Source organism: Pterocles gutturalis, unplaced genomic scaffold (genome assembly GCF_000699245.1).
Source record: "Pterocles gutturalis isolate BGI_N339 unplaced genomic scaffold, ASM69924v1 scaffold49662, whole genome shotgun sequence".
Taxonomy (NCBI): domain Eukaryota; kingdom Metazoa; phylum Chordata; class Aves; order Pterocliformes; family Pteroclidae; genus Pterocles; species Pterocles gutturalis.
Window position 1 is genome coordinate 1,708 of NW_010112193.1, and position 10,516 is coordinate 12,223.

Below are 10,516 nucleotides of genomic sequence, written 5' to 3' on the forward strand. Positions count from 1 at the left end.
CCTGCTCCAGCCCCTCAATGTCCTTCTTGTGGTGAGGGGCCCAAAACTGACCCCAGGATTCAAGGTGCGGCCTCACCAGTGCTGAGTCCAGGGGCACAATCGCTCAGCATGCACCCAGATATAAAAAACATCTGACATTCATTGCATTCATGTTTTTACACCATTACAGACATTTTTACTACTGTGGATTTCTTGCCTGCACGTTATCAAGCATCCAGGACATAGATATTTCCAAACGCTCAACACCTCTGTGTTAAAATCCGCCCCTCGCACGCCCAACAGTCCCGAATGCCCGGTGTGAGTCTGCCATCAGCCTTAACGTGTTAAATTGACATTATTGCACATTACCTCAGTCCTCTCCTCAAACGACACTAAACTAAGCCACTCATTCCCAGTGACCCACTTTCCACAGAAAACGGAGCCAAGCCTCTGCCAGGCTGTTTAGATAATGAATGCACCTGAACAGCTTCGCACATCAGCGCCCAAGAACTTCTGCAAATTTGTCCAAAAGATGCTGGGAAGATGTTAAGACAACCTTGTTGGATTGACAAGTCCTGCCCAAGCTAATCATGAACAAGCCCCCAGGTTTGTGACCTTTTATTTCTGACCAAAGAGACTACGACGTGAGGAGAAGACAAAACGGAGAGGTGGAAGGCAGCAACGCTACTTTCCTTTGCAATTCCCATCATCTCCCTCATCACCACTTGAAAAACCATCTCCAGCATCCTCACCCCTTTTTCACCAACAGCAACACTGTGGGCGTACGCTGAAATCCATATGGACACAAGGAAACGGGTCTGGGAAGGCATTGCTTGATGTATGGCACTGATTTTAGCCAAAAATTTAAAAGCAAAAAAAACTGAGCATCCCCATCTAAGTTTCTGTTAAGCTCTGCTGCTATCCTGAGCCTCCCAGCCTCACTGAAAAGTTCAGGCAAATTCTCAGATGCTGACAATGAAGTAATAAAGATCGTGTCAAAATTCCAGATTTTAAACTCTACCAGCCACCGACGCTAAGCAGACAGCAGAAATGCCCAGCCACACAGAAGTATAAAGTCAAGAGAGGCTTCCTGATCAGAATTAACTCAATTTTGACAGAGGGAGAAGCTAAACCTTGATCTGATTGTAATCCTTCTACAAAAAAAAATGTCCTCTCAGTTGAGCTCACCACTTCTCGCTACTGTATCGGCTTGCCTCATCTTCAGTCGTAATTCTGCTTGAAAAAGCAACACGACTGTCATTTCCCAAGCATTTTAAAACTAGTCAGACGTAAGCACTTTGGCTTGGAAGAATGAAATGGAGGAGAAAAAAAGCCGCAGACTTTCACAGCTATCTCCCATCATATCCTCATGGTCAGCATTATTGTTCTTTGCCGTTCCAATTGGATAAGAGCTGCCAACCTTCTTTGCTTTATTACTTTTCAAAAGGCTTTTCGTTCACTCACTATAGCACTAGACTATTCATTACCAATTTTTTGCATCTTGGAGATGATCAATCAAGAATCAATCTCATCTTCCTCTGGAAGCCTTAAAAGGTTTAGTACTATATTTGAATCCCCAAGCGCTTCGTAGCCTCGATGCTTTGCCTTTAACAAACTTCCCGTCTCAATCACTTTTGGGTATGGAAGATTCTGACTCTCCCTTTTCTGAGCTTTATCGTTAAAATTACTTCTACTCTCAAAACATTCAATAATCAGTGAGCTTTCAAAGGTTGGTTAAGAGATGTCAGCTTCAACTTTATGAAGGAAAACAGCTTTGCGACTTCTGGGGAAGAAAAAAAAAACCTAAAAAAAGGCTTACTGGATAGCCACCTAATAGCGTTGCAAAATATTCAAATATCATCTACAATTTGCTTTCAGAAGCGTACTGGTATGTTGTCAATGCATAAAGCAATGAGATGGTAAACTCTGCTCCTCTCTGGCATGTCACTTCACAGCTACATCTGTCCCTATGAGCTCTGGAGGGGAAAAAATCTGTTAAACCTCTCGTCCCTCCAACACACCTTCCTAAAAAAAAGGTGATAACATTGGTGGTAAAGAATGGAGCAAATTAGCTTACCTACCCTTCCAGGACACTTTTTTTTGCTTATATTCTGCAGAATATTCACGTTGACCCAGTTCTTGATAAAGAAAGTTTGAGGGGAAAAAAAAAATCCCTCCCAGCAGTTTTAAGGATGGATATGCAGAGGTTGGGACAATCCCACCAGATCGTGCCTACATTAGGTTGCTCACTTGGCAACTTTCCTCTGATAGAAAGAATCACACAGTGGTTTGGGCTGAAAGGGATCTTGAAGATCATCTCATTCCACCCCCTGCCATGGGCAGGGACACCTCCCACTAGCCCAGGTTGCTCAAAGCCTCATCCAGCCTGGCCTTGAACCCCTCCAGGGATGGGGCATCCACAGCTGCTCTGGGCACCCTGGGCCACTGCCTCACCCCCCGCACAGGAAAACATTTCTTCCTCACATCTCATCTCCATCTCCCCTCTTGCAGCTTCAACCCCTTCCCCCTCGTCCGAGCTGCTCCAGCCCTCGGACCATCTCCATGGCTCCTCTGGACTCAAAATGCACCATTTCATAAAGCTCTTTGCGATGTTATGAGCTTTGAGATCCTAGGTGGAAACAACATTACAAAAAAAATTGTTTTAAACTGTGGCATTGCTACTTACTTGTACAATATGTAGAAAGTGAGGGATTCAGTTTATAGAGGGGAGGGGGTGGAGAGTCTTAAAAAAACCTCAGCTGATGGGAACCAACTGGAATGACTGCACTTAAACCAAGCTGCTGACAGAAAGGCTCAGTGTTTAAAATAGAATAATCCTTTCTTTACATTAAGACCACAAATAAAATTATGCCTTTAGCGGTATTTCTCCCCTAAATTATTTGACTAAAAAAAGGAATTTGGCAACTTAGAAAATCAACTTACTTTCTTATTAACCTTCTGCTTATCAGTCACAGCATATGTGAACAAATCCAATTAGGGAAACTTCATGATGGTTAGAAAGCAGCCTTCTACGCAGAGACTAACTGCTTCGCAGCGCCTTCAGGATCCACGCCAGCAGCCTTATCTCGCTGAAAAACGTCTCAGGCAGTTGCACATATATATATATAATTATAATATAGTGGACGTATACACACATCTATGTCTAAATATTTGTGCAGGCGTGTGTACGTATAAAAACACATGTACGGGTGAGCATCCAGGACTTTTTCCCAAGGCAGGAGTTAAACGCAGCCATCTGAAACACGACGAGCCACACAAAGTCTCATTCAGTATTCAACCCTGCAATCTCCTTCCTGATTAAACTCTGAAAAAACCCCTCAACTCTCACCATTAGTTTCAACTCATTTGCCAAACTGTGCCTTTCCTACTACTCCAGCCAATAAATCCCCAACAGATCAGTGTCACAAACAACTGTGGGCATTAAATATTTTCCACTGTAACACTCTTGCACCAATATGGAAAGGACAGGAGGATCACTGGCCAGATGGAAAAGCCAAGCACGAAACCTGCCCCCCAACGCAAAGCAAACAAAAACATTTCCCTAATTCTCATTCTCCGAGGAGAGCAGCGCAACTCAAAGAATAATTCTTGCCCATCAGATAGACAAAAATCAAGACAGGAGAAAGAGCCAAGCTGCTAGATGCAGCCAGCGCTGTGAAAAAAGGGTTACTTGGGGGGCCACGGTCCTTTAGCTACTGCCGTGAGAAAGTTTTTCTGCCAAAGACCAGATTCAGCCTGTGGGTCTTTGAGAGCAAACGTGAAGTGTGCCAGGTACCGCTGTAAGAAGGTCTTCAGGGCTCTCCCTCCCCTCTCTTTCTACGAGACAGCAAAATGAACCCTGACATATTCTGGGCATGAAATCCACAGGCTAACAATACGATTCCCTGAAATATAGACTGGCAAGATGGAGAATGAATCTCAAAGTCTTTCAAAGCTTATTCAGGGCTGACAAATAAAATGAAGCAAAGACTACGATTCTCCGCATTAAATGAAGCAAGTTATCTACTTCTCTCCTCAGTTTTAAGGCTCCCCTGGCAACCAGCCTTTGCTGAAACTTGCAGGATCCAAAAGCCTTTTTTTCCCCTCCTCTATTGGATCAATTTAACCCCAGAATAACACAATCACAATTTTTACTCTAATATCATCCACTCATTTTTCCTTCACTAGCTCTACCTTAACAGCACACAACAGCTGTACATTACAATCTCGTTTGCCATTTTACTAGAAGAGGTGAGGCTTGCCCCAGCAGCTCATCAGATGGGTCTGTGGGGAAAAGAAACGCCAGAGAAGTTATAAAATGAAAGCCTGCCGTGTCCAGGTTTCAGCTAGCATGCACACAGGCTGCAAATCCTCTGTACAGATGCAGCAGCTCCATGGATCCACCTTGGAGCCTCTAAACCCAACCACAGGTCACTCACTCCCACCTCAGCCCCCAGACTGTGTCACCCGAGGTGCCATCGTCTCAGCTGTCCCCTTTCATGCCACAGGAGAATGGAAAAAAAAAAAACAAACCCGTCAGCAGCATGTTCCCCTCTATTTTTTTTAATTTTTTTTTCTTTGTTGGTAGAAGATCCTGGCATTGAAATACGTGCTTCTGGAGTTTCACGATGAAGCCAAGCGCTCAGGATTTGGAGGATCACTACAGCGAGCACAGAGATGAAGGCAGCGCCCTTTCCTCTTCTCAGCGCTGCCTTCCAGCGGAAAAGGATGAACAGGAAGCTAAAAGCAGCACACAAGGTCAAAAGTACCTTGGCTTCCCACCGGCAGCTAGAAAACAAGCACCAAGGAGGTGAAAAAGCCTTTGCCACTACTGTCCCCAAGCAGGAGAAGAAATTAAGCTTCTTCCGTATCCTTAATGGGGCGACCACTGATTCTGAAACCTTGGGGACAGCATCCCTGGGAGAAATCTAACGTTTGGGCCCATACAAAGAGCACCAAGATTCACCACCTGCGAGGTGACAGCTCACTCTGGAACCGGTAACATCACGATGTCTACATCCAACACTGCACAGAAGCCAAAACCTTCATGAGAAGGGGATGGAAATTTGAAGAAGCCACCAATGGAGGACTGAGGGTTCGATTTCACCCCAAATCTCCTTCTGCGTTCATGAAGCTGTGCCATTCCCTACCTTAAACCCAGGGCACAGCGTTTAGATCCAGGAGACGGATTTTGTGCTGGAACACAGGACAGGGGAAACAACAGCGCTTTGTCATGTTTTCTGAACTGCTCCAGGCTTGCCAGCTGAAGCAATGACAACCTGAGAAGCTTTAATACTGGGAGGCGAGAGTTTTGTGTGGAAGAAAAAAGAAAAAAAACCAGAACAGTTCATATTCCCTAATCTACAAATTTCCGTGATAACGCAGTATCAAAGCTGCCTGGTAATCGCTAAATCTGACCCTAGACAAACTAAGGACTCTTCACTAGTCTAAGATTCATCATTACATTAATATTCATATCCAGCACCAGGTGATGTTAATTTTTACACCAATGTGTTTCATTATATGTAGTCAAAATATCGACTTTGTCTCTAAAATAATTTGACACTTGAATTAAAAATCCTGTGTGAAAATTATCTCAGATGGTAATTGTTCTGCGTAATCAGAATATATTACGGATAGAAGCTATCAGTTATGGGAAGGTCAAATTTGCATTTAGCTTAGTAAAGAAAGATTTTATACAGGTTATGGGAAGGGTATTCCTTCTGCAGCAGTACCCATATGCTTTCCCACTTCATTGGGGAAGAATTTATTGACAAGTTGGTAAAATAAATTCATACCATTCGATGGAGAAGCTGTCAAGAAAACAGAGACCTAGATAACTAGTTGTATTAAAAGTCTTATCCTTTGAGAATTGTTTCAACAACTACTTATTAAACTAATAAAAAAACGAGAGTTTCAAAGATTCGGCAGTATAGAACAGCTTTGAAGTTCCCGAAAATCCCAGTCCACGTCTGCAACTCAAGGATCAAAACTCAGAAGAAAAATCCATTTTTATTTATTTTTGAATAACCGCTCTGCCTTTTGTTTTGTTATTTTACAGAGAGTGAAGTCACTTGAAATCTGTTCTCTTGTCCAATTCTGACAAGACTTCACACTACAAGCAGCACCCACTCGGATTACGATGCAGTGATATGTAACAGCCCCAGGTTTTTTTAGATATTACTGTTTATTGATGTTAGTGAAGGACTAGAATTGTCTGTGAATGCCCAATCTTCCATTTGAGACAGAGGGAACTAGCCCCCAAGTTCTCACCACCACTTTTTATTACCAAACCTATTTTCCTCCATAAGCAGTCTTACAGCACGTAACCTGGCAATTAAAATCAGAGGCATAATTTGTCTAGAGCTCCATTACACAACTAAGAATTTTCTCTAGAGAGCGTGCAAGTGAGGCTACAGCTACAGAAATGGCTTTATGCTCTGATAGTCTCATTAGTACAATCCCTGAACGGCTTCAGCATAAAATACAAAAAGACAAAGTTTGTGCCTATGGAGCTACCACCCCTCCCGGTGAAGGCTGTGGTAGCTTTACAAAGCGAATGTTTTATTAAACTACAGTATTTTATGCCAGAATGGACTACAGGCGTACCGTACAAGATTCTCCCTACTTAGATCTCAAATCATCAGGGCTCCAACTGGCCCCAAAAGCCACAAGCTACCTTACAGGGTTGGACACAGACTTCTGGAAATGTGCCAGCTGCATAGCAATCCTCTCAAGGAAAGAGTCCAGGGCTTCATCATCATCATCCCTCTCAGTGAGGCAGCTGCTCTCAAGCACACACCCTTCTACTCTAAGTAAACATGAAGGATTCCAGCCCGGAATCCAAGCCCTAATTACAAGCCAGCCTCTGTGCTGTGGCAGGATAATGGGTGGAACCTGGAAGCAAACACTTTTCTGTTTGCTGATGCACTGAAACACAGCACATCAATTCCATTATCTAGGAAATAATTTTGCTACTTATACACAAAGACATTTTAAGAACAAAGCCTTTAGTCCTGTCTGTAATGTACAAAGTAATTTATAACCTTGTTTTAGCAACTCCTCATGCAATTCTTCATCCAAACTATCTGTGCAACTATATATAAGTATATCAAATATACACGTGATGTATGTGTGCACACATTTTCTCTACAAAGAGACCCAAGAACGAACATCTTCCACATCCTCCACTGCTGCTTTTCCTCCTACTGTAAGACCAGCTGCCAAATGCTTTAGCAGTCATGGCTCCAGATGAGAAATTGCCAGATCAATGAAAAAGCAGCATCCCGTGATGCACTGAGTCAGGAGGGATGTACGGCTCTAGCTCTCTATTCATCATCTGCTAGGAAGCATATTTGCTTACATAACTAATAAGCTCAAACAAAATCTCTTCCATGTAAACACCAGATCAGTTCCGCAGTGTTTACTACTTTCACCAGTTTGCCGAGTGATTTATCTTCATTAACACAAGTGCTAAAACTTCATCTTGCAGGTCAGAATTTAAAGAGCTGCAGCTCGTCTCACAACATAAAACCTCATTTCGTTGCAGTCGCACCAGCTCAAAAGACATTTCACTGCTTTCCCCAGTTCAAAAGAAACTCATCATCTACCAGAAATAAGTAGTTTTGGCTGTGCAAGAACATTTGCTCACACTTGCAGTGCTTTGCAGAGTGGGAATACCAGTTTACGCTGCCTCACTGTACAGCGGAAGTGTTTTAAGCAATGACATTCCTCCTTGGTTTGTTTGCCCACATTAATTCGCTGAATTGATATCAGAAACAGTCCTCACACCTGTGTTTCCCCAACTTGTTGGCTCGTCCCTTAATCCCTCCCATCTAAACACCAGATCTGCATTATCAAAAATCCAGGGAGGTATGACTCCGTATCCACACGGCTTCTTCCACAATTCCTCTTTCCTAAGGGGAAAGAATTTCCAAGTCATTTGCTGCCAGGTCAGACATCCTTCTGAACCTCAGCCAACAATTCAACTCTGAGATGTTGCTTGTTGTGTAGGGGCTAAAAATATCCCTCCGACACCCTTTACAAAGGCTTCCCGATGTCCAGGGTAGTCCAAATTCCACAACAGGGCATAACAGAGGTGGTCTCAGGGATGGTTACTCACCTGTTTTACATTGTATCCTGCTTTTGCACTAGTTTCAATGAACATTACATTCAGCTCTTTGGCTTTTCTTTCTCCTTCCTCAATGGACACTTGCCTGGGGAAGATAACACAGAATTAGGAAAAAAAAAAACCCACACACCTTGAAAATTAAGATTTCCATCTCCAACTTAAGGATGTGACTGCTTCATGAGAGTTCTGAAAGTATTCCATGTTTTTTTCCCCACGTACTGAGCACAGTTGTAGACAGGTATCACCACTTCATCATATCAGACGGACTTCTACGGCACACCTGGCTCCCACAGTAGAACTCAGCTTCCCAGTGGAACAGCTAAATGGGTCAACTGGACTCCTCCAAAGCCCTGTCCAGCCAGCTCTGCTCTTACATCTGAACAATTACCAATCGATAGATTGTAATATCCAATAACAACTGCCAACTTGCAGCCTTCTGCGCTGTTTTAACAAAGGACCAAGCAGAACCAGCTCACAATAAATTCAGTTTGTCCTGTTTTTCCGTGGCTGGGCGTCCCTCCCGTTAAGCAGTCTACTACAGCAAAAACTGGGGAAAACTTTGTTCAAGAACTGCCAGACAAAAATCGTGAGGTATATGAGGGGCATATGTGTTCATAAACAATTCTTAATAGGATATTATAAATCTGAAGTAAGGATCCCAAGTGAAGCTATTCTGAGCAAACTAGGATTTCCATCAGATCCAGAATACTTCCATCCCATGCTTTTGTTTTGCCTTTTTTGACTTTTTACTCATCTAGGAATACCATAAACCCAGAATAAGCAGAGTAAGCTGAAGATACACAACTTCTAATAAAAATATTTAAGTTTGCCAACGTATGAAAACCCCAAAGAGTTTTAAAAAGGAGGATTACTTCCACCTATCCTCTTTATCCAAGTAAATCTATTAAGCATGAATATTTGTAATTACTTTAGCTTATTCATCCATTGATGCAGGTTGTAGAGAACACTCCATTCCCTCTTGACATCTAACAAGCTGGTGACAGTTTCTCAACTCATTCACAGCGTTGTGCTGGAAACTTGTGCTTAACCAAATGAGAGAAGTTTTAAAATGGAAATTTCTCTACTCACAGCCATCCCCAGCATAGTTAAAACCAGCTTGAGCACTTTGGGAAAAAAAAACTACAAATGTTCTTTTAAAAATAGTTGTCTAGGAGAAAAGAGCAGCAGATTAAGAAAAGCATTTGAAAGATGAGTTATTCCTCCATACCTCTTATCTGCTAGATCTGTTTTATTTCCCACCAGCATAATGATGACATCGCTGCCCCGTTCCGTTCTGACATCATCGATCCATTTTGTTGTTTGCTGGAACGAGTTTACATCTACCAGAGAACAGCGGAGAGGATTATCACTGCAGGTATTCTTCACAGCTCACTAGTAAATACATCTGTCGAGTCTCAAATAAAAGCTTCGTATTCTCTGGAATTGGCGTAACAGGGTGATGAAGAATCAGCAAGTGAAACCCTGAGTTTCCCACAATGGAATCTATGAAAACTTTTTCACTAATTTCACTGATTTCAAATAGGCTGGTACCTCCTTACAGGTGAATCCAAAGCCAGGGAGTGAGCTGAGTTGATCTATCATTTGGTTTTGACAGCATCTAAAACAAGAAGTCTTATCACTGTGTTTTAGACCAGTTCCCTTTTTTCTTTAGTTCAACATAAAAATATTTTCTAGCGAGAACAAGGATTAATGTGATATTGCATTCTACACTGCCCGTGACTTGTGCAGTTCCATTGCTTCTCAAAAGTACTTGATACCAGCTACACATTTTGTACAGCTTAATCCCTTTTTAAGTGCCAGGTTCAGGATTTTCTCTAGGAATTATCAGGGTTATACAACCTACTAGCAACTCCTGTATCACTGAACATCAAGCTCCAAATAATTTCTAAATCATTTGCATAGAACCAGAAATACAAATTTTGCCTATCCACAGACACTTTTTCTTAATGAAATGTCCTTAAAAGCCGCAAGATAACATTTTTAGGAAGCTATCCTGATCTGGATATGTTCAAAAAGTTGCATCCCATAAGGAAAAATAAGTCGTACAGAAGCTGCGACGGAGCTCAGCATTTCCCAGTGAGCTACACAAAGAGCATCTCAGTTGCCGAAGTAGTTTTCAGAAGTTAAAAAGGGAGGGCTCTGCAGCAGTTCTTCAGCAGTATTGATTTTTTTAATGGCTTCTACTGCATAGTAATATATCGTGTGCTAGACAGTCAAGACTTGATCACTTGTCAATGTCTTAATTCTCCTCTTTACTACCTGGTAATATTGGATTTGCTAGGTCAGTAAAAAAAAATTCAAAGTTCACTGCTAACCTGTAATTTTAGCTCAAATGAAAGTGCTATTTTTAACAATTAAAGCTTTTATAGGTAAAGCCTGTATTCC

The 10,516-nt window shown here is 42.2% G+C and overlaps 1 protein-coding gene across 1 annotated transcript in view; it reads right to left on the reverse strand.

Annotated features, from left to right (window-relative positions):
* The window catches only part of LOC104462112 (ras-related protein Rab-6A-like), a gene marked incomplete at its 5' end in the record, with an annotated part of 14,062 nt that overhangs the window by 1,136 nt on the left and 2,410 nt on the right, over positions 1-10,516 (reverse strand). Inside the window, 2 exons of the mRNA XM_010073937.1 lie at positions 8,102-8,195; positions 9,339-9,450. Of these exons, the coding sequence (XP_010072239.1) occupies positions 8,102-8,195; positions 9,339-9,450 (206 nt within the window). The remainder of the gene's footprint in view (positions 1-8,101; positions 8,196-9,338; positions 9,451-10,516) is intronic.